At 42.4% G+C, this 24,204-nt stretch overlaps 1 protein-coding gene across 2 annotated transcripts in view; it reads right to left on the bottom strand.

Annotated features, from left to right (window-relative positions):
• Positions 1 to 2,423: 2,423 nt before the first annotated feature.
• Positions 2,424 to 24,204, bottom strand: part of RNF128 (ring finger protein 128) — a 37,894-nt gene continuing 16,113 nt past the window's right edge. For both annotated transcript variants that reach the window (XM_065846931.2, XM_065846930.2), the window contains exons 2-7: positions 14,913 to 15,160; positions 9,302 to 9,373; positions 8,649 to 8,731; positions 6,072 to 6,168; positions 5,312 to 5,480; positions 2,424 to 3,855 (exon numbers count right to left, since the gene is read on the bottom strand). In XM_065846931.2, coding sequence (XP_065703003.1) covers positions 3,713 to 3,855; positions 5,312 to 5,480; positions 6,072 to 6,168; positions 8,649 to 8,731; positions 9,302 to 9,373; positions 14,913 to 15,160 — 812 coding nt within the window. In that variant the 3' untranslated portion in view covers positions 2,424 to 3,712. The remainder of the gene's footprint in view (positions 3,856 to 5,311; positions 5,481 to 6,071; positions 6,169 to 8,648; positions 8,732 to 9,301; positions 9,374 to 14,912; positions 15,161 to 24,204) is intronic.

Consider the following 24,204-nt stretch of genomic DNA (forward strand, 5'->3'; position numbering starts at 1 on the left):
AGGTTTTACCTTTGGGATTGAATACAGATTTAACTAATAGTACTATTTTTCTTTACCTGTGTTTGTAACAGAGTAGGTAGCAATAAATTCTGGTGCTTTACCTTTACTTGAAACCAAAAATGAATTAAAATTCATTAGCCAGCATGTGGTAACTAACACAGCTACAACATTAATGAGACAATGAGACTCCTAGATATACCAGCATATTGGTCTTCGGGAGGCAGTTTCTTCTGTCCCTCTACTTGAAGTGACTGACAACAGACATTAGTAGGTTATTTACCAGCTGAACTGATAGAGTGATCCCTGCATGGATGCTGCTTTTCTAAGAGCATTCCCAGAGAAAGTGTTTACCATTTCATTTTCCCCAATTAGCCAAGCCCTTGGATAGGAAATACCTTAATGGATCTAACTCAGGTCTTCTAATTCTAATGCTAATTGTCAGGAGAGATGCCGTTGGTGTTTCTGACCCAGAGCTTGGCTTTTGGCATCTCACACATGCAGGATATCTTAGGACATATATTCCTTTCTTAAGTAAGATTCAAACTTTGTTAATTGGATAAAAAAGTTAACAGTAAAATGCTACTGCTTGGAAAAGATCCGTTTTGTTTTCTTCTCCCTTGGTTAAAGGTTTTCAGTGTCTTTTTTCTGATTCCCTCAGGCACTGGATTCTTAACCAAATATAATGTTAACATGCAAAGAGTGCTCCTCTGTCAGCTTGGAGGAATTTATTTATAGGCACTTAAATTCTTTCTTAATCAGTGCACAATCATGCTACAGTCTAACCAGTGCATTCTACAGCAACAGAGATCAATTTAGTGCTCCAGATTTTTTTTTCACGGTGTTAAAGTTCCCCTAGAAATGGTAAATTACTTCCCTCAACCACAGCCAAGATTATATAAATAGCTATATAAATAAATTTTGGCTTCACTCTAGATAACCAACAGTTGAAAAACCAGTGCAGAGAATTACAGTTATTTCACAGTGGGTGAACATTGCTATGTGGTTTCAAGTTTCCCTTAGAGCCAGAACCAAATTGCCAAAGCCAATAAATTTTCTTTCATTTATTCCAAACCGCCAGCCATTACACCCCTGCAGGAGCAGAACTCAGTTCCAATCTGCACAGGAAAGCCAGCAGCCTGCACCTGGGTGAAAAGGCAGGGCTACCTGCTGAGTTGGTGTGTGCAAAACACAGAATGAAATTACACTAAATCACACAGCCAAGGTAGATGTGTATATTAATTCTGTCCAATTGTCAGGTTAATTTGACAAGTGGAGATCTTTCCAGCTAAAGACTGAGATGGGCTATGTCTCGATTTTATGGAAGAGCCAACTGCCCTTTTGACTCAAACTGCATTTAGATGTTTGCAGCCTCTCATCACAAGTGCTGCTTTTCCCCTACACAGAAATCTCAGCTATAATTACACTTCTTTAGGGACACCTGAAAATTTTCCTCAGTATGAGAAAATTATATTAGTTTGGTTCAGGATTTAAAATAACATCCCGCTGCTGTAAATCCTGGTTTACAAGAAAGCACAGTAATCCATCACTAGGTGGCAAGGCTTCCTCTCCTGCAGGGATAAAGATCTTTCCTAGTCCCCCTTTGAGAGCATGCAATAGCTTGTTGTTACTAAACACAAGACTGGCAGATGATTTAATGAGACTGTATCATTATGAAATCTTACATTACAGCTTACATACCACAAAACATTTAGAAAAGCTTTTTGCAATGAAATTAAGTGTTATAGGGCTATATACTTGCTGCTTGGCTGTTTCATTCTCTGCTTTGCACTTCAGCAGTGGAATAGAAAGGTGATCACAGCAAAATACAGCTTTGGAGTGAAGTCCAATTATACTCTGCTTTGCAATTTAAGCCCACAACCGACCAATGCTTCCTAGACCAGACTTGGAACTGAGCTACAAAGCACAAGACTACCACCAAACTGGCCAGAGGAGTGACAAGTTTTTACCACCTCTAATATCATAATACAGAACAAAGGGTATGTAATTTGTTTTCAAAATGCTTTAACTTACAAAGCAAGCATAAGCTTTTGAGTCAGGGAGGGATGCAGAGCAAGCTGACAGAGGACACCAAGATGGAACCTGTCTGATCTGAAGACTTCAGGTAAGACTGCCTTGTGCCAAACACACCCAGAAGAACTGTGCAGAGGAGTGATCAAGCAGCTCACTGAACACACCTGAAGTTGCTTGATTTTTCTTTTATATAGAATACAGCTGTTAAGCTTAAGGCTCTCAATACAACTGCAATTCATGTTAACAGTAGCACCCTGCACATTAGCACTCCTCCTTCCAATTAGTTTGAGCAAGCACTGCTGCTTTTTGGCCTCCCAAAACCGCATGAGTTTTGGGACTGTGGGACAGGACAAACAGAGCATCTGTTTCCATATAAGAGCTGGTAATCAATATTTAGTGTCAGGGTCATCAAAATATAGTTTTATTTACATTTTCATATTCAAATTCAATACAAATCATTAAATATTTACAACTGTTTTAATTGTACTAGAGCTAAGAAAACGCATTGCTTTTCCCCTCCAGATTCAATAGTACTTTATTGCGGGCTTTCAAAGTTCTGCTAACATTAGAAATAAGCCATAGATACAGAAGTAAAAAAAAATAAAAATAAAGTGCATCTGTAAGATGTCCTTAGTTACCTTTGCTGGGCAAGGCCCTGCACTTGCTATGGAGGCACCAGTGTTCCACCTGGAGCCCAGTTCAACTCCCCACATATGGCAGACAACTTACTTCTCCATTATCTGGTGTATTTACACAGCGCCAGCTCTCCCTGCAGCTTTAGCACACAGGCAAGACAACATGTAGCAATAGTCCAGCATTTTTCAGAAGCTGGATCATTTTCCAAACAAAATATGGCAGAACTTTTGGGAAGAATCTGCCTTTTCATCTTTAGTTCAGGCTTCCTGAAGTCATCCCAGACTCTCACAAAGCCAGGACTCTGGCACATGCTGGTGCTAGAGATAACCACTCCCAAAACCATGGAGGATCTTTCAGACTGTTTAATACTAACAGGTCTGAAAAATTCCTGCAATTGTTCCCTTTACAGTATCATGCAAGTCAGATTGGGCCTGTCAGCTTGAAGCTCTCTTTTTCCTTTAGAGATGTGTGGTTGGCAGGTTGGAGTTGAGAGGTAGAGAATCAATCAGTTTACTAGACAACCAAAGACACTGTGGGCAAAATTCAGCTTGACAGGCATTAGTTTGTACTTTCTCCTATCAAATTAGTGCGCTGAAATATTGAATACAGCGTTGCTTTAAACCAAAGTTTGTCTGGTAAATAAGTATTAGACTAGATCAAAATCAATTTGTTTACAATGAAAATCCACTCGAATTAAAACAATAAACAACAAAAAAACCCTAAGTCAAAACAATTCCCAGTAGAGACAGCTACAACATAAAGAATCTTCTCCTTATTTAAGTGACTCAAACATTGAAGAGAAGCTTTGCTGAAGATGGAGCTTTTTAGTGTTAAAATATGTTTTTCTTTATATTTAAGACAGCTTTAGCGGAAGAGTGCTAAAACTAAATTCCATGTGGGAGATGCAGTTTTAAGAACGGCAAACCATATGGTTACAATTTGAACAAGTCTATTTGATCTCAACATTGCCAAGGCAATATTTTTCTGCTAGTCTTGCAATGTTTGGTATATATGTGACAGCCATAGGCAGCTCCTTGCAGAAGGCTCACACCATGTTGCTGGGCACATTCTTAGGACAGATTTCATGATCTTGTGTTTCATCTGCCTCAAAACTTGGGTTGTCAGCGTGCGGGAGGATCTTCACAGCAGAGAGCTGGGATTCATTGTTTACAAGACGCACACTGTCATCTGTCCAGAACAAAACCAAGAGAAGACAAGTTAGTGTCATAGGCACACTTTATCACCTTAAAGCAATCCACACCTGCTTTATTTCCACAAGCCCACTGCAGTGGTCTTGTACCAGTACTCTTCCTGCAGAGTGGGAAATCCAAGGCTGTGCTCCAATTACCACTCCTCTGCTGCCCCTCATTGGTTTGCAAGCCCATTCTTGACATTACCTGTCATTTCTAGAGGCATCTGCTCGGCTCTGGAGTTCACTTCTCACTAGTGCTGAGCAAACCCAAGTTGTGTGTGCAAAGGGCAGAAGGTCATTCACAGCTATGAAATCCAAATACAAGGAGACCAGCAATTCCCACATAATTTTAGGGCTGCTGAAGACACACATCAGGAGCAACTTCTAGAGACTAGGTTCAGAATAAACTGTGGGACACAGGCTGATTCTGAGAGGGAGGCCGCCTCCCTACAGACTAACCTTGTTAGGCTGAAGTTAATGTGTGTCCTTGCCCCTCAAAGTGAGGGTACATGACAGCTTGAGCGATATAACAAATCCAGCATCCCTTCAGTTGCTTATAGGGATGCAATTTCAACTTTGATGTTCAGCTCATCAGAAGTGTGGTCAACTCTACTGGGCACCCTAGACAGGGCAGTCTGAACACACATCCTTTGCTGGAGCAAGAAGTCCCACGGGTGGCAGGCAGCAAATGCTGCCCTTTGCTATCAGCTAAGCTTCCCACGGGAAATCTAAAGACACAGCAAGAGCATTTCTCTTGTCTCTGAAAGCTTCCCCACTTACTCCTCTCAAACCCATTCCACAATCCAGGGGACAGTTACTTTCATTTTTTTTTTTTACCTAGAACCTTTCCATTTTTCAAATCCACAGCAACACTGAGTTGACAAAGTTGAACACTAAAAAGGTATTTTCAATTACTTTGTTCTTGTTGAAAAAGGTATTTGGAAAGACTGATAGTCTTTTCACATTAAAATTCTCTTAAATATTCAAGAATAATTCAGCCTTGGCAAAACCTGAAATTCCATTGAAGTATTTGTCATCTATATTTTGAGTCATCTAAGCTAAAGCAAGACTGATCACCCAAACATTTTCTGTAAGTAATTAACTACTTAAAGCAAAGCAACACTCATCCAAAATGAAATCTCCAAAGAGACAATGAGATCAGGGACATCTTTAGAAAAATCTCTTTGGCCTTTAAGCAGTAAGCCTTTGATTTTTCAACTACTCTTTTCATAGACTTCTGTTTTTAATTAATATTTAAGTTGTGTTTCTTTCAAAAACCAAAAAACAAATGTCACAGCCAAGTGCTAAAACAAAAGGGAAAACTAAGATTATTCTGTAAAATGAGGTACTCTAGCACTGTGAGATGTTCTTAAGGCAACCTCACCCCTAATTCATAGCATAAGCAACAAAGTGCAATACAATATCACAAGAAAGATGAAGCAATAGACGCACTTTCCGATGGTGCATGTTCCTCCGGAACAGATTCATCAGCTCCTTGCACAGAAGCATATCCAGATGATGCAGTTTCACTACTATTATCTTCTTCATTAACTGCAGAGGCATTTGGTGTCCCACTGGATACTGTGGGTTGTGCAGACTCCGCCCCTTCTTCTACATCCACCTTTGTGAAAAAAGGGAAAACAGTTAAGTTACAACTTCGTAGGAGGCTGCATCTCTCTAGGAGACCAATGCCTGCAAGGACGAGAGTCAAGTGATTGCTCCCCAGGCAAACTGTCATGCATTTTAGCTGGTCCAGGCAGTGTCAAGCATTGGTAACAGCATCTTCCCCGGCAACTGCCACAACGAGCAGTTGCAGAACACATCAAATTCCTTGCGTACCCTAGGAAGTCATCTGGGTGCAGGAAAGCCATACATGCTAACACGTTCACTTGGGAAGCAACTAGAGGCTGTTTTCAGGGACAGTATGAGTTGTCAAAGTCTGCCTAAAGCTTTGAGAAACACCCTTAGCTAAGGGAGCTAAGAGCAATTCTTCAGTCATGCATTACAATCAGTTTTGGCTGGCATTCTGCCCAAGGCTATAGATGACACCAACTCAGCCCAGGTCAGCTGCAGGCCTCGCAGCAATTAGTCCTGTAGCATCTCATCACTGACACAGCCACAACTGTGCCCCACATCTGTGCTCTAGAGGCAGCATGACATAGCTCATACATGACTACGCTGGCCTAACACTGGTAACAGACTACAGGCTTACCTCAATACCCAAAGCTGTCAATATGTCACATTTGCACATGGGGCATGTCCTGTGTTCCAGAAGCCAGGGGTCAATACAGTTCTTGTGGAAGAGATGGCTGGTGAAGGAAGGTAACAAGTAGTTAGGTTTCACACCAGCAAAACTCTCTATGCAGCAGCTATGAAGTCCCATTTAGAAACACAATGTATTCATTCTAGAGCAGATTACTGTATTTTGCCACAAGTTTCAGCTCAAAGTTATGGATAGTTGACCTCTCAAACCTGTAGCTGGCTTATGCTTATTAGTATCTCTATACAACCTGCTAGAATTCAGCATTATCATCACTGCTACATCAGTTTTAACCTTTATTTTAATCTTTGGACAAAACATTCCCAGCTGTTAATCTAACCAAATATTGACATCTCAGCCTTAGCTTTAAGGCTAACTTCCATCATGCAGATGACTAAAGCACTTGTTTCTGTTAAAACTGCACAGAAAAATAATCTCACGGAGTTATGTCCTCAAGATAAACTACACTCCCACACATTTACTTTGTCTGTGAAGTCACTGTGTATTCAAAGTGGATACTTGGCAGGCTGCGTACTCTAGAAAGTAAATTTAGTTCGGCCATTACAGATGCAAACTTGTGCTTCTATGAAGACACTCAATTCCACAAGGAGTCTGAATTAGGCTACAGATTCAGGAGGATGACTTGAAATTGTGCAGTCTGTCTGTTCCCTCAGCATGAACAGACATCGCAAAGCAGACAGGCACTGCTCGATATTAGTCAGAACTCTATTAAGAGACAGGTGCAGAGATCACCACATCCTGTGCTCAGTATCCTATGCCCCAGTATGATACCAGGATTCTCCAACTCAGACCAGATAACCAGTTCTTCCTTCCAGCTGCACCAACGTAATGTCTGGAGTACAATCTGAAACTTCCTCAATGTGTGACTATTTTAGTACGTGGACTTAATACTGGTCTTGTGTACCTCTGCTACTGTAAATGCCTTCAGTTTAACTATCTGGAGAAGAATGCCTTCAGCAAATACACATACCCCAGACACTTAGATACCACTGATGTGACTCACAGCAGCATTTGACTGCCTGTTGCCTTCACGGATAGAGTTACACGCTGTCAACAAGTAGGGTCACAGCTGGTCTCAGCCAGCCACCAACATCAAGTACATTCTTGCAGTAAATATCAGTGTCTCATGTGAGAGAAAATTTAACATGGTTGATATTGGCAGAGATCACCACTGATGAACATTATCAGGTAAATGCACTCATCATAAGCTAGTGCCTCTTGGAGCAAGATTTGGGCCAAAGAGGAATACAACATAAATCTATGCAAAAGCAGTCTCAGAGCAAAGCATAATGCAAACTGGTGCATAAAGAATACATTTAAAAGAAGTTACTTCCCCTCTTAACCCAATAAGTCATGCTTTGTTTGCAACTCATCTCAAGATTAACAGGGTTTGTAGAGAAATAATGAGAAGCCAGAGCTCCTATGAGCCAAAAGTATCCAGATCCTGTCTAAATGCTACTGTACTCATGGGACTGACTTCATTACTAAACAGGACCACCAGCTAGCACCAACCTGAAAAGACAGCTAAATACTCATTAACACATGTGCCTGAACGCTTATTCAGTTTCTCCTAAACTACTAAGGAAGCTTGTTGATAACAGCTTAACAGGCCAACTTGTTGATACCACAGCAGGTTAGAAGTCCTGCTGCTTGGAAACAGAAAAACATTTTGCAAAACTGTACCCTTGTGCAAAGGTAACCCCAGCTTAGATTGGAGTTTGACAGGTAACACTGCTCAGCACACACACAGCAGCTACAGGTTTTACCATTCTTCAGAAGCTGATTTTTCCCAAGGGTAACAAAACCTCCTCCCATACAAAACTTGTGCAGTTCACATTGCAGTCCTCTGATTTTAGCAGCTTTGCCAGAGCAGTCCCATTCAGCAGGCACATGGGAAAGTTTCCTTCAGCCCTAAAACGGTTTCATGGCTTATCTTAGAAGTAACCAAATTAAAGTTTAGTGCTATAATACCAGGCTTCCACAGGAGCACAGCAATGAAATACAACAGAGAATTATAGAAAAATAACTGCTATAGCTCTGTTTTGGCCTCTATTTCAGACGATGCATACAGGAATAGAAACACTTTCTTCTAAACTACCCAAGTTAGCATTGTTTAACAAGTATGGCAGGAACACAGCCGTCTCAGTAACAAAAAAAAGGGCATAATTTTGCCAGTTATCTGCAATGTAGAGGTAACACTCTTATACACCAGCCAAGGAGGAGATCTTTAAAAAGCCCTGGCACTCCCTGGAGAAGCACTGTGGTGTGCCAAGTTGTACTTGTCAGGCCACTCACAGGGGAAGTTACAAACACACATTGTTGTGGCACACTGTAAGTGCGGATTTACACAGTTCCTGTAGTTCAAAACACTGTTTGACAGAGATTAAAGTATTCTTGCTGTGCAACAGCTTGATTAAAGTATGATCAGCTTTGTTAACGCGGCAAAAGGAACACCCAGTAAGAGGCTTCCGGACGCTGGATCGGGGTACAGTCTGGAAAGCAACTCACTTGCAAGTCAGAATGCGCACAACTTCGTTCGGCTTGTACGGCTCAATGCACACAACACAGCTGTCTCCATCAGAACCAGTTTCCTAAAGTGGTGAAATGAATTTACAGCGTTAGCAGACTTGAAAAGCTTCCTCTGAAGTACAGTCAGATTTACTGCAGACAAAGGGGTCTAGCTAAACTAAGATAGCTCCCATATGTAGTCTTATATAAACAAAATGTGTGGGTTATTCATAGTCAAACACTTTAGCAGAAGCCTTGAAAGTTTAATCCCATGGTTTAGAAGTCCAACTTCAAACCATCCTTGGATTACTTGAGGCACTACTGTAGAGATTTAAGAACTGCTACCTCCAGTTTCAGTTACACAGAGAATAGTCAGGGTAGCTGAGTAGATACAGTTTTCCTGTAAGCATTCATGCCAACAAATTAGGACCACTCACCTCAGCAGCTAAAAAAATAATCTGATTTATAAAACTGTGCAAATTGGGAAGTCTTGCACCCCAGAAAAGGACCTGGTCCCAAAGAGGAACCATCTCTGCAAAAGACAGTTATGGACTCAGAGAGACTTCTGCATCCTGCACCACAACTAAGGACCACTCTGGGTTCTGTGCAAAGCGTGTGCCATAATGCTCAGGAGATTATAGGATCCGTCATACCTTGTCCCCTTGCTTCAGGGTGCGCAGCTGTAACTGTTCAATGGCCTTCTTAGCCCTGCCCCTTAGTTGTCGCTGGAACAGAAAACAGTCCTGGTTAAACACAGTCACTTTCTCTTAGGTCCTGGTTACTAATACTTACCAAGGTGCCTGCTGCAAGCAGGAACCAGTTTTATAACACAGGTGTTATCAAAACAAGGCAAGTAAGCATGACCATGCTGTTTAAAGACAACATGAAACAGAGCTTCAGGACATACTGGTGCGGTTATTGACTCTGGATGACACAAAGCATTTGCATATGCTTTGTTTTTAAGCAACCTTTTTACAAAGCACAGGAATTTCAAGGGTTTCTTGTAAGAGACTAGGTAAGATAATACCGTGATCAGATTAGACCTAGCCAAAACAAACAGAAGCCTTCCAACTGACATGCTACAGAAGACTGAACATTGAGTCAATCAATACTTTTAACTAGTCACTTCATGACAACCTCCTGGCACGAACACACCACCTGATGAAAGGTGAGATTCTTTACCAATCAATCAGCTCAGCTACCACCAACACACCCTGAACTCATGCTCTGCCACGATGGCTCCACAGCGCACGCAAACAGCTCAGGAGCCTCCCAGCACGCCCCACTCCTGTCGAGTGGAGGAATGCAGTTTTATCTCAGTATTGGTTCAAAGTAACATGTACAAATGAGGTAAAAAAAAAAAAAAAAAGGGGCTCATAGTTGTTTCTCCCTCTCCCTATGACAGGTGTGAAACAGATCAAATGAATAGCCCCAAGTGGATTACAGGGCAGCTTTAATGAACGCAGAGGAGGAAGCATTCCCCTTCAGGCAGTGATTCACATGCTGCTGTCAGGGTAGCAGGGCAGAGCCCAGCAGACAGCAGAAGCCCAGCTTGCCTGGCAACTGTTGCTGTCCAGCCATCACTGCTAAGCATTTGATCAGCACCAGAGCCAACAGCTGTTTAAAGGTCGGTGCTGTTCCATCAACAAGAAGAATGAGTGTCCTCTCCCTCCCCAGAGCACTGGCTGCCTCAGAACAGAGGCATATCAGGCAGCTCTGGCAGTGCCACCCAACACAGCGTTTGTCTTAGGGACAGACTAGACTCAGGTTTTGCAGCTAACCAACAACTCTCTTCCCAATTCAGCAGCTCAGTGCAGGAACTCTGCACCGTTGGCTCTCCAGAATTACTTCCCCTTGTGCATTTTAGTTCAGTTACACGAATCTCTTTGGGATGAAGGTGCAGTGCTGGTGGCACAAGTACAGAGGGAACAAGTGAGTGGAGGGTTACTGCTGACAAACTCAGTGAGAACTGATAATTCAAGTCTGTATAAGATCCCCTGCGCTTAAGCAGTTAATGGCAAGGTCTGCTGGGACCCTGTCAAACAGTTTTGGTGCAAAATGACTTATTTGTGTACTGCCATTGTTTTGGGGTACTAAGATATACCATCAATGTACACAGTCCTAGGGTTTAATAGTTGATAGCTATTAACGACTATCAAGGAAGAGATACATACAATCCCAAGCTGAAGGATGCAAACAAGTTTTCAGATATATCTTTAATGAACATGAACCAGTCAAGTTTTCTTTGAAGCTTGTAAACTTCTGCTGCTGAAGATATCAGTATATGTTTCTGTAGGTCACTTAAGGTTAACTTCAGAACGATGCTCCCCTTGTCAATGGTTTGGACTGAAGACAGAGAAGCAGCCACATACTCCTCCCAGTAAACACTGAGGCTTCCAAAAGTTTTAGCAGCACACATGGTAACATCAGAGCAGGAATGCAGCAATGTTAGCACTGCTCACATGCAACCAGAACTGTCACTGCTACTTGTTATTAATTGAAAACTAAACTTTCTAGGAATGTTCTCCTTCATCCAGTATCTAATCTACACATCTATGTCAGGCCAATCATATTAGACAGGACTCAACTGGCTGTATCATTAATAATTTACTGAAACAATATTTTAAGTTTTGCCTGGGCACAAGCTTAATTCCTCTTCATGAAATGCACTGATGGCAAAGTCACCTTTAACATTGATTTTGGTAAGTACAGCAGAACACCCCTCCAAGGGGGAGGGAGAAAGGTTGCAAGAGGAAGCTTTTTATTCAGTAGCCGAGCAGGAGATTCAGAATGCTCGAGCTTGGAATGTCAAGGCATTTTGTGAAGACAAGTTTTTCAAGCAAACATTAAATGATATTGACATTAAGTCTAAAAGCCCCAACCAAGCAATTCTAGAAAATAATAGCTGATTAAGCTGAGGGAGAAAACAAAACAAAACAACAGAAGCTAGATATTACAAAACAGCCCAGGCCCCAGCTCCTATCCAGGCTCTGACATGTTGAAGTAGACAGGTACCCAACTGGAAAAAAATAGGTTTGCTGTTGCTTAGTCCTCAGTCTTCCCTAGTCCAACACTGCCAATTTTGCCTGCAACCTTTTCTGCATAAGAGTGCCTTCCTGGCACCCTGCAAGCATGGGCATGGCAACACAGACCAAACTAAGGAGGTCAGGAACTCCTGCTTTTCTCCTGTAAGCTAAAGGAGCTCTTCCTCACAGGTAGCTGCTGCCATGAAAGCAGTTCTGAATTGTGCAAAGCTGAGCAACTCATCTCATCCAAAGGCACTAATTAGGTCATTTCTCAGCTGCAAAATCTAATCTTTATGAAATCAACAGAAGTGAAGACTAGAGCTTAAATTAGAAACCAAACCACAGATAACATCACTGGCCATTTTACATTATTAAGAATGGTTAATATATTAAGGAACTCAATTTGCCAGTTCTCCACTAACTAGAAAGGTAGCAAGCCACCTACCACATTTGCCTTGTTTTTCCACCTTATTGCTCACAGAGCTTATGATGCAGTAAGAGATTGCAGAGGTGGGGACTTGAATTTCAAGTCAAGAAGAAAATATGCATTCAGACAAGAACTCACAGGTTTTAAACAGTTTAGCTAGTTGGCTCATGAGGAAAAAGCTACACTATTGTAACTTACAGATACACTACTAAACTTTGGTTTTGCGTGGACTGCAAGGCAACATGACCTGGCTCTTCTCAATAGTCTCTCAACTTTTTAAAGAAACCCTTTGCACAGTTTTACATTGCTGACTTGTAGGCAATTCCTGCTCAAGCTGAGTGAGAGACAGCTGCTGCCTTCAAGAGAAGTCTGCAGGGGAGAACACATTTAAAATACACATTTATATGTGATCAAGCCATGTAGAAAAAGTGCCTTCACCAGATGCAGCAAGTAGTCATATCAAGAAGTACAGAAACTGTATTGTCAAACAGCAAAGTTTAAAGGTACTCAACAGCCTGACTGTCTATAAAACAAGAGATTACTTCAGAAAGCACTAGAGTCTGAAGATTTTTCTCAAGAAAAAAAAAAAGGAGAAACTTATTGCCAATATGGTAATACCTAGAAGCCATCCAGTTCAAGCAGGGGTTACTACTAGTCCCAAGCACAAATGAAACATGTATCTAGCCAGGATCTTGTTTTCAAGAAGCCTTGGCAGAAGAGAAAAAGCATCTACAAAATTGTCTCCGCTCTTTCTGTTCCACCCCTTAGTAAGCAAGTGAGACTCAAGCTTCATTGCCCTTTTCAGTCCAGGGTGAGGGCTCTCCCAGGACTGTGGCTCAGTCCACAAGAACAAGCCAAATATTCAGGAACCCAAACATACAAGAGACAAGCTACAGAGCATCATTATTACATATCACAATTAGCTCATCACAGCACTCTGTAGAGCTATTCAAAAGTGTTTGGTTTTATTCAAGTGGTAGCCTGACACTTTATAGCAATATAATCCCACAGGGAAGGCCAAAGACATACTTCGAAGAGTAGTGCCACTGAGTAAAGGGATGCATCCAGAACAGCAGTTCACTTCTGAAAGAGGGCAAAATTGTAATACTTAACTATCAATACACTTGACTGTTTCCTCAAGATACCTCCTAGAAGTGTGTATAACCCTTAGACATCTTTGTAATAAAGGAGACAAAACACACTCCTTAACTCCATCAAATAACAGACCAAAGTCCAGGTAATCCATGTTTCCAAATGGCTGAACGACGTCAGGAAAGCTCCCTATGTGGTATGCAAGCTGGTAAGTCTTTTGACTAATACAGTCAAATATACAGTATTTCATGGAGCCAAAGCAATTAAGGTCTCAACTCTGGATATACACAGAAAATTCAATCAGCTGGTTAACCAGGAACACTGTAGCATCACCTTTTAGTAGTTCACCTTCACTAACAAGAACTTTGCTATTCTTTGCTTATCTAATCTTTGTGAGGTCAGTTTTTAGATGCCATGGTATAAAAACAATTGAAAACAATTCTGGATTGTCTTGAGTTTCACTTTTACAAAACAGTACATTTTTACCCCCTGGTAGCAGAGAAGCTTTCTTCTATTCTTATACTCTATAAAGCACTTTTTAAGGCTCCTTAATTTCAGTTCAGCTGAAATCATGTGGAACTGGCATGTCATTTATCAATGTTATTTTTCAACCTACAGTAAACTCCCAGAGCACACAGAGCCCAAGATAGAAAAACTTTGTGAAGGTGCTAGCCAAGCAGACTGGATTTTCCCAGTACTGTCTACCACTGAGGCATTAATGACATTTGTTGCTTTTTGAAAGCCTGATAGCTCATAATAGCACTGGACTTCCACAAGCAGTCTCTTAAATACCTTCAAAGGAAGAAAAACATTCATGTAATTTGATAAAGTTTTGCAGGCCAGCTTCTAGGGTGCAAAGGAGGAGAGCGATTCTGCCATGAGACACAGCTGCCAGGGCAAGGCTGAAGAAAGTACTCACACCTGAGCCACTCGGATCCCATTCCTGCTGCCGCCAATCACCTTTGACAGACAGTTGGCATGCCAGGACTTGATTCTCACTTTTAAGGTTTTTGCGTAAGCCTTGAAGTAGCAGGTACAAAAGAGGTCTGATCAGACAGAAGATGAAGCTGTGAGCATTAGTCCTACCAGCTGATCAGATTATTGCACAGAAGAGTTACTTGGAAACTTAACTCATTAGCAACTCCCTGCCTGGGGTTTGAGAAGAGCACAATTTAACAGTGCTTTTTTTGGGACTCCTAATTGAGGCTGTCACTGCAATTCTCAAAAAGCCTTCTGTCAGAAAGCAGCTTTCGACAGGCGGCAGTTTCCTGGCTTGTGGCCTACAGAAAGGCGGCCAAAGTCGCAGACCATTTGGCAGACACGTTTGCAGTCGTGTCGCACATTACAGCCAGCACGCAGACAGTTCTGCGTGGGAAGTGTGAGGGTCAGCTAAAAGCAGATTAGCGCTCTCACCGCCTCCAGTTCACAAGCATTACAGCTGCACTGCAGATCAGACAGTAAAACTGGTAGCGGACAGTCAACCAAACCAATCAGTTACTGTCTCCAGACCGTTGAGGGGTTGCTGCTTCTTTGGAAAGTTTTAATTTGTGATTCTGCTTAAAAAGATATCTCTTAGCATTTTAAAGATCACAATATTTCCTTCCTGTGGAAGGAACAAATCCAGTAATTTTGGTGCTCAACCAGTATTTTTCCCTCAAGATCCACAGCATGGAGGCTCAGGAGCATTTAAAAAAATGGCAATGGCACACACAAACTCACCTGCTTCTTGGACTGGGCCCTTGCGATCCTGAGTCTCCGAGCAGAATAAAAAACAAAGTAGCCCATGGTTGCTGCTGTGACAATGAAAAACGACACGGAGATGAAGAAGATGGAGTATTGATTCATCCAAGGACTGTGCTTCTTCCCCACTTCGATGGCCATAGTGACTTTCAGGCCACTCTCAATCCGATGTAAGATCTCCATGCCTTTCAGGTTGCCAATCATAATTGCAACAATGCTTTCAGCACCTGCAAAGGAGAAGGGGAATCCACAGTCAGTTCCCAGGAGCTGTATGAAAGTTATTTCCTTAGATGTTCAAGTGCGAAAGAACAGACTGGAAAGTTTCTAACTGGCATTTGCAGATTCAACAAGAGCTGATGGAATAAGTGTCATTTCCATGTGCTCCTTCAGCTCAAAGTTGCATCAAGTTACCTGAGCTGCACAAGTGACCCACATTCAGAATTTTTCTCCATAGCACTCCTCAGTACCACACAGAATACACATTGTCAATATTTTGGACTCAACACTTTGGCAACTTACATTTTAACATGAAGTTAAACACAAATCCATTCAGAGAGAGGTCACTAGGGACTGCAGTATCTCCAGGAGCTCGAGGTGCCAGGTCCACAGCTGGTGGCTTAGGGACCTTCCTGTGATTGATGTGACTCCCTCCCTGCTCCACTGCTGCTTCTTAATACCTCTTTTCTAAATTTGACTGTACTGTTCGGGACTTCTCCAGACACTGAGCAATCAAGGCCGCAGATCAGCCTTTGCTTCTGTGTTTTCAGAAGCAACTGAGAAATGCTTGAGTAGAATTTGGTTGTGAACTATAAATGCTGTTGTGGGGTTTCTAATGCAAATTCAGAGCGAAGCAAATATTGATGTGCACTCAGCTTTTAAACAGTCGGTGACAGATGGTAAAACTCTATCCAGATTTCAACAACAGATTTCATTTACTCATTTGAACATTATGACAAGCCATCAGCAAAAAGGGTTTATAGTAGGAAGAAATTTCAAGCAACTCCGGTCACCAACTACAGACCAGAAAAAAAGCTGATTTCATTTTGGTGAAAAGCAAGTACTTGAGGACACTTGATACTGAACTTCAGGCAGTCCCAATGTAACAGCGAGGCTCTTAAGTGGAAAAAAAAAAATTAAAAGGGAGAAAGATAGATGAGTAACTTGTCCCTGGCCTACCTCTAAACTAAATGCAAGAAAAATGAATTTGAAGACTAGCTAGTCAGGAGTCTCACTGCATTAAATCATCAGCTGCACAACACTTGTAATACATGTTCCATGGTGAAGGAATGAAGGCTGTTACATATATGGTACTCTTAGCTAAACACCTAGCTAAGAACTTTTTAATGGGGAGACCAATTTTTTTCCCTTCCATGAAGAAAAACCTTATCCAACTTTCAGCAATCAAAAAAAACCCCTAGAATTAGTGTTAAACCACAAAGGCTCTCATTTGAGAAAGTGCTTATTAATTTTCCAGCTTGTTTATGTAATGCCTTTGATCCAAGATAGCTAAGCATGATGTCTAGCAACCCTCCTCAGTGTGACTAAACTCATCTTTTATTCAGAAAGCTCCTTGTAATAACAAGTACATCACACAGGGAAGAAATAAATAAAAAAAGACTGCAACTACTGTCCTTTATAACAAACTAGGGCTTATACATCAGTGATAAAATTAGCTGGAGTCAGGTGTTAGGAGCAAGTAAGAATTAAGCGTGAGTCAAGTCAGAAGCTGAGACTTTTATAAGCATAGAAGAAAGTGTGAAAGAACAGGCTGTGACAACATGAAAATAAAAAGCCTGCCAAAGAAAAAAAACCAACAACTTGTTCTGCCATTTTCCTCTTCACTTCTGCATGTCTCACTAGTCAAATATAGCTTGTGGTTACTTGCAATAAAAGACGTAGTGCATGGATTCCTGTTAACGAAATGTCACCATCAGCCTGCAAAACCACTTCAGTTACTAGGCTATCGGCTGTAAGCAAGTCTCAAACTTAAAGCAAAAGAATCTTCCATTTAAGTTTTAGGCTAATCAGTTTACCAGGAGGTCAGTAGGTGATAGCTTTAAGTCTCTTCCTGACACTTTTTCCTCCAGAAATTTCTATTCCCATTTCACCTCTGCTTTAGCCAAACACATGCCAGTGGTGAGCTGGTGGCTCTGGCACTGGAGCACCAAGGGCAGCAGGGAGTGTGGTCTTTTCCATCAGCAAACCCCCACTGATATACATCGTCATCCACCTTCAATATTTCATAATGCCATCTCTTAGGACCAAAAATTAAATTCTAAAGGCAATTACAATTGAGCTAAGCTGACATCACATGCACTTAACAACATGCCTTGTGCCAACAACGGGGAAAGGAATCCAGAAGCTGCACCTAATTTCTGGTCATCAGTAGCATAGAAGTTCAGTCACTTCAGAAGCTCCTTTTGGCCTAAACAAGGCTCTGGCACCATCATGCAGGGCCTGTCTGGGAGCATCACCACTTCCTGGCAGAAAACAAGGACTTCTTCACCTGCCAAGAGGAGATTCAATGATGCCTGATTAGCCCAAAGCCAAGACAGAAGCCCAGAATCCACATTTAGGACTACTGCTGTGCTCCTGGAATACAACCAGCTAGGATCACCTCCACCCAACGCTTCCCGAGCTGCGAGATGGGTCCCACCACAACAGGTCCTGAAACATGTTCATGGCTGGAAACCACCAACCTAGACAGAGACTCCTGGCAGTGCTCAGGCATCTCAGTGGAAACGAGCTATTTGAGGGGACATCTGCAGAGGTGTCTCAAGCACAGTAGCTGCCCTAGACTGTCAGCTTTCCCCTGCCAAACTCCAGCAAAGCAAGAAGGAAGTCAATTAGTTGCAAGTGGCAAAAACCTCACAGAAACACAAGTTCCTCACCCAGACATCAACTTTAATGATTCAGATATAGCTTTCTGTAACAGTTTCTAAGGGACATGAGAAGGTGAGATTAAGCCACTGCCTGTTCAGCTAATAATAGCCTCCTTGCTAAAGACCTGTTTAGTTAAACATTTCCTAGCCTCTCTCCCATCTCATGTGAAATTGGAGAGGGAAAGTTATTCAAGCCTGTAGACACATACAACCTGCCTCTGTAGATAGATTTGGAGTTCTGCAGTAGGTACCTCCCAAAGTGTAAGGCAGCATGCTGGTCAAAATCTGAAGGATGCTGTTTTGCAGAAAAGGGATGGCACACACAGAGTGCAACAACTTAAATGGTTTGTCATGGTGTGTTCAGGGTGAAGAAAGCTGCAAGCAGGTTCCCCCAGGAGACGGGGTTTTCAGACTTGCCTAACTTTTTCCCTTCCTCCCCCATGCAAGTGAAGTAATGAGATGCCCAAGCACCTTAGAGGAACTACCTCCTTCCCATGCATATTAAAATTACAACTTCTGGAAAAACTATAAGTAGGTTTATCAGTTTCTCTGGGTGTTACAGGATTTTTCTTTTAAGGAAAAGAGAACTGGTATTCCGTAGATGTTGATTATTAATATCCAACCATGATCATTCCATTCCCACTTCTCTGTTGGGACCTGCTGAAGTTGTCCACCCTTTCAGGCAGTTGTAGTATAGCCTTCAGGTGGTCTGGAGTTCAAAGTGTCAAGGACATTCAGAGATTGAGTGCACTGGGTTTTGCAGCAATAGGAGGCTACATGACTGAAGGCTTTGTGCCCAGGCCCCCAAAACTCACTACTGTTAAAGCCTTTCTGTAAGACAGAAGGAGAAGATAAAACTTTAGAAGGGAGCTACACTAGCACGCCAGGTGGAACAAATTCAGCAGAGACAACATCCACAGCATGCAGATGTACAGGAAAGTTCTGCCCACTAGAAACTCTGCAATGGCCACACTGAACTTGCTCATGGTCTTGACTTGAAGCCCATGCTACTGGGGAGCATGGGAGACCCCTTCGGCCCTCCCAGAGCACGGTTGCCAGCTATATGTGTAAACCTAACAGGCAGAGTTCCTGACCTGGGATTAAAGTTGAATGCTACCTTAACCATAACTAAAATTTATCCCTAGCATCCTGCATCTTCCCTAGTGCCCCCACCCCTCGTGTCCCTGCAGTCAAGCCACTGACTGCATGCGAACATCAGAACAAGTACAGGGCACTGCCTAAGCTTCACAACCATCCCTCCTGAGACAGCTTTGGTAAACAAATCTTTCCCTGAGGGGAGCAGGGTGTTGCTATAGCACTGTCTTTTCCAGGGTAAAATCCTGTCTCCTGGACATCCTGGTGCAGGCTCCTACAAGCTGAAACCGCTCCATGCACGGCAGCCAGCCCAAGAGGCGCGCTGCTCCTCCTCGGAGCTGCAACAAGTCAAGTCAAATGTTGCTGTTGCACATTCAGATCTTTGCCTTTTCCTCCAGACATGACAAAAACCAAAAAGCTTTGCCCCTGTGTTAATCTTAATGTATCTTTTGCATTGTGCATTCAATAAAACTGAAGCACAGCCTGGCAAGGGGAAGAAAGAGAGCACCTCCAGTAATTTAAATCATTGCTGTGTTAGCAAAACCCCCTCAAGTTGTGAAGGCCATATTTAAGTTCCCCAGTTAATTAACTGCCAGAACACACGTTTAGTTTTAAGGAAATCTTCTTCAGCATTTGGATTTAAGGAATCTTTACTGTAATACCACATTTCTTATTCACCACTGGAGTTTCATAACCAAGAAAACCAAATTGACTCAAATGGCTAATGACACCAGCTTCACAATTGCATGATACTTTCTGGTGCAGCCCATTTTAAGGTCTAATACACTAGTACCTAACAAAAACATCATGTCCCTTCAAAACTTCAGCAAAAAATTCAGTTACTGAACTTGCCATCTCCGCATATTGCCCCCTCCTCTATCACTGACTTCAGTAGCCCACCTAATACCACAGAGAACATTAATTCCACCTAAGAGAAATAGTTAACATCTCTCTGTGCAATACTCTGAGGTGACACTGGCAAACACTGCTCTTGTGAGGCCCTGGCCAAGCTTTTTGCAGTGAATAATTAACCTCCAGCTGTTTGACATGTTTGCATGTCACAGAAGCCAACTCAAGAACTCCAGCTTCAAGGCAGCTCCTCTATCCTCACTTAAAATTGTTTTCTGAGCTTGTTCAGGCATTGGAACTGTTTTGCAGTGTTTAATCGTTTCCAACCTAAACAATTCTATGATTCTATACCAAGCAAACTCAGCTTCAGTTAAGTCATGAAAGACCCTTTCATTTCAGTTTAAAGGTGTCAGTGTAACCTGGGGCAAATTCTACAGATCTTTATTTTCTCAGATTACAAAAGCCAAACTCCTTTAATGTCTCTATCACCAGTCTACTAAGAACAAGCAGTGAAACAGCATGATATTTTCCCTCTTGGGAGCTACAACATAGTTTGGTGAAAACATTTGAGGAAGGCAATAGTTTTGCAGACATTTTTAATAAAGCCTGTATAAAACATGACAAGTAGCCAAGTTATTTCAGAACAAGTAAAAAGCTAGCATGCCTCACACAAGCTCCCATGTTTCTGATTTCATATTTTCCCCCCTCCCCCTTAAGCTTTGTGTTACCTTTAAGCAAGTGAAATTAAGCACCAAGAGTTTTGCCAGTATTATTTCACTTTATCTTGTGCAACCAACGCATCAACACATCTGCCATGGCACGGCCGCAGCTTCCCCTCCCTGGAAACTGGCACAGCTTGCATAACGCCTCACTGGGGTGTATCTGCAAACAGTCCTTGGTCTTGATGCTATCAGCAATCCACTTCAATGATATTTTAACCTGATAGCCAACCAACACTAAGTTTCCCTTAGGACTCAACTGGGTGTTTAATATTGAAGAGAAAAATTTCAAAGAAGTCACTGGAAAGGGAAGGAAACAGCACAGTAACTCCGGCTGAAAGTGAAACATGCTCATGCCCTGTGTAGAAGGGGTTTTCCGACAGGCTAGCCATGGCTGGCTGGTTGGAAGTTGGTTTATATTGCAGCAGCAGTGAGTCCAGATGAACTAAGAATTTTCTTTTTCTTAGCACGTAGATCACCTTAATTTCTTTGTAAAGCAAACAAAGAAAACAGAAACTTGGTAGAAAAACAATGAACTGTTTTCTCTGAACGCTTTAAGAGGACTGAGAAATGAAGAATGCTAACAGACTAAAGGCTGCAGGCATCCTGCTACAGCAGAGTAAGGTCTACCACAGAGCTACTACAGGGTGAAGGATTTTATCTTTAAAGAGCTTCAACAATCTTGCAGAGAAGTGTTCAGAGAGAATGCAGTCACACAAACAGTGTTCAAAGTACCACAGCAATAACCCATCACACCCTCTTTCTGCAGCTATAGAAAGCCCCGGGTGACCACCACGCAAACCACGCGCTCAGAAAAAGCAGAATGGAAGAAGTTAGTCTTGATTTTGATGGCTTTGCATAGGAAAAAAATAAGAGCAAAAAGCAGGCTTCAGAGTCTGAATTCTCAAGGAAAAGATAGGCTCTCTTTAACCACAGCAGAATCATTATGCCAAGACTCTTTAGGGTGATTAAATACAAAACCTGGCCTTGGTCAGACAGTGGCTGGATTTTTGCATTACCTGCGTGTTTGCAGCACAGATCAGCAGTAGCTGTGCCTTCAGCCTTAGCCAGAGGAGTTAGTATTCACCTGGCATCCCTCCAACCCATAACATCAAACAAGCATTAGGAGATCAAGCCAACTCTTCCACTTTAAGATGAAAGACACTGTCAGTTGACTCTCCAACAATTCCCTACCAAACTAGCACACCTGGCTTCTCAGTCATGTAAGAATATTTAATTTATGGTCTTTCAGGTTTAAAGAAAAAGACATTTTGAACACTGTTTATATTGAAATAGTAAGAAACAGGGGATTTCTAGCAGTTATTGAACAGGCTGGTACATGCTTACTGTTATCTGTTACAACAGAAGGGAAAATAAACTAACAGTGTACACAGACCAAGTCGATATTACGGACGAGATGTCATTCACCTGGGATGAAAGGCCAGCGCTGCACACAAAAGCCATTGTGTCACACACCACACCACGCTGGGGACACACGGGCTGTACCTGGCCGCAGAGAAGTGCTGGGAAACCAGCCGCCTGCATGCTAGCTCTGCTCTCAATGACAACGTTGATTAAAAGAGTAACGACTGCTCTCGTCCACATGCACAAGGCCAAGTCTAATCAGGAATACCGATCTGACCAAGCAGTATTCGTCCCCTGTCACAGACACTGTCAGAGGAGACGTCATCCTCGCACCCTGATTGCCTTGCGATAATTCCCCTGTGCAAGATGGGAGGGTGACTGAACTCAGTTCCAAGAGCAATTTAAGCCTGGAAAAGCTGACATGTAGGTAGAAGGCTTGTCCATCACCCTTCTGCTCTGTGTGCTCTCCACCCCAAACACTGCCTGGCACCAAGATAAAATAATTGCTCACTTCCAGGTTACTTTAGTTATTTAAAGCAACAGCTTCTTATGACCCCAGCTTCTTGATTGAACTGTCTTCTTGCTCACACTATCACTTAAGCTTAATGAAATCTACTTTCAGCTTGCTTTACTTGGCAGCTGGTGCTATGCTTGATCTCTTCCTCCTTAACATACAAGTCTTTCAAACTACAGAGGCAAACATGCAACAGCAAGACACTTGAAAATGTTGCGAAAATTGGCAGGAGTACTCAGGAATAGGAAGCAATAGCCAGAGCTTTAAAAATAAAGGGGTTTTGTTTGGTTGGGTTAAAAAAAAAAAGTGTGGGGGGGAAGGAACATTACAGAGAAATGTAAAGATGAGAGAGAGCCTTAGAAGATCCTCAGCATGGCAAAGACAGAAGAGAGGGAAGAAGAGAACCCCTCTACTAACCAGTGGTTGTGTTGCACAAAAGAAATACCTATTCTGGAGAACTCATGCCCAGAGCAGTCTTTGCCTGGAAACACAGACCACCGTGTGCTCTTCCCCAACGCTGCATTTATTAATGTGACTACACTGCTTGGGAACTACTACCCATGTTTGTCTAGGGGAACTTTTTGGTGAGCTTGGCCTCCAGATCAGTCCCCCATTAGCTACTGTGGATAAGGAAAATTTCCACAGGAGGAAGGGTGAGGAAACTTTTACCAAACAGGCTGGGTGTCTGAAGGATCACATCAAGACCAAATGTCATTTTACATGTCACGAGTTTCCGTGAGTTCTCCAGGGAATACTGGATGTGTAAGCCAACCTACACTCTATTTAAAGTAGTGTTAAAAGTTATTTATCAAGTGAATCCAACAAATACCAGCCTTTTTTTTCTCCTCCCCCCACGCCCCACCTTCTGGGCCTTTAAGACTTACTGTAAATGCTGCCAGGCCCTAAATCTTAGGACATTTAAGAACATGAAATCATCCTTTAAAACAGCAGCCAAGACAGCACACCTATTAAGGGCACTAAAATGAATGAGGTCTGTAGGACGGCTCTCCATGTGCTGTTTGGTCAGTGGCGCTTACAAAAGAAAGGTATCATCTTTCAAACTAGCAAACGGCATCTAAAACCCTCAGGAGAAATAACAATCAACATTCCTCAATGAAAATTCTGCAGTGAATTTACTCAACAGCTTTCAGCAGTTTTGATTTAATAAATACATTGCTCATCCTCTTCAAATGAGATTGAGCTCACAGCCAATATCCCTTGCTCTCAATGTACTGGTAGCAGCAAAGTGCTCACCAGAAACAAGTACATTTGAGAGAGCTATTGATAATGTAAGTCAGCACAGCGTGAGTCCGAAGGCATCTGTGTGCAGAGAGACGACAGGTCACACTGGAAACAGCGAGGAACAGTGCTGAGCCCGACCACTCTTGCTCACTGGCACGCTCAAGACTGAGGCAGACAAGCACCATCACTGTTTTAGGGCCATATGTCCCACATAAAAGCCTCTGCTACCACAGCTGTCACCTAAGATTTTAATTCATCCTTTGACATTTCAGCAGCCCAGTAAACCCAAAGAGTACGGGCACTTCACAGACCTGTTCCAGGCTATCTAAGGGCTGGTGCCTACCCTGCAGTTTTCCATGGCACAGAGGTACTTAAATTAGACCAACATTAGCAAAGGCAGGGAACAGAAAGTGCCAGCAGCACTAATTAATCTGTCCTGCTTCTCAGTTCCACTCATGCTTACTCACAGACCACTGTGCTGTGACCAACCCCAGCTCACTATGGCACCCACCATACCTGCAGCTGGGAGAGCAGGGTCAGCAGCCAGACTCCGTGTACCACACTCGGTTATCTGAATGTCACTAAAGCTGTGACATTACTTTCCT

Source organism: Patagioenas fasciata, chromosome 11 (genome assembly GCF_037038585.1).
Source record: "Patagioenas fasciata isolate bPatFas1 chromosome 11, bPatFas1.hap1, whole genome shotgun sequence".
Classification (NCBI taxonomy): domain Eukaryota; kingdom Metazoa; phylum Chordata; class Aves; order Columbiformes; family Columbidae; genus Patagioenas; species Patagioenas fasciata.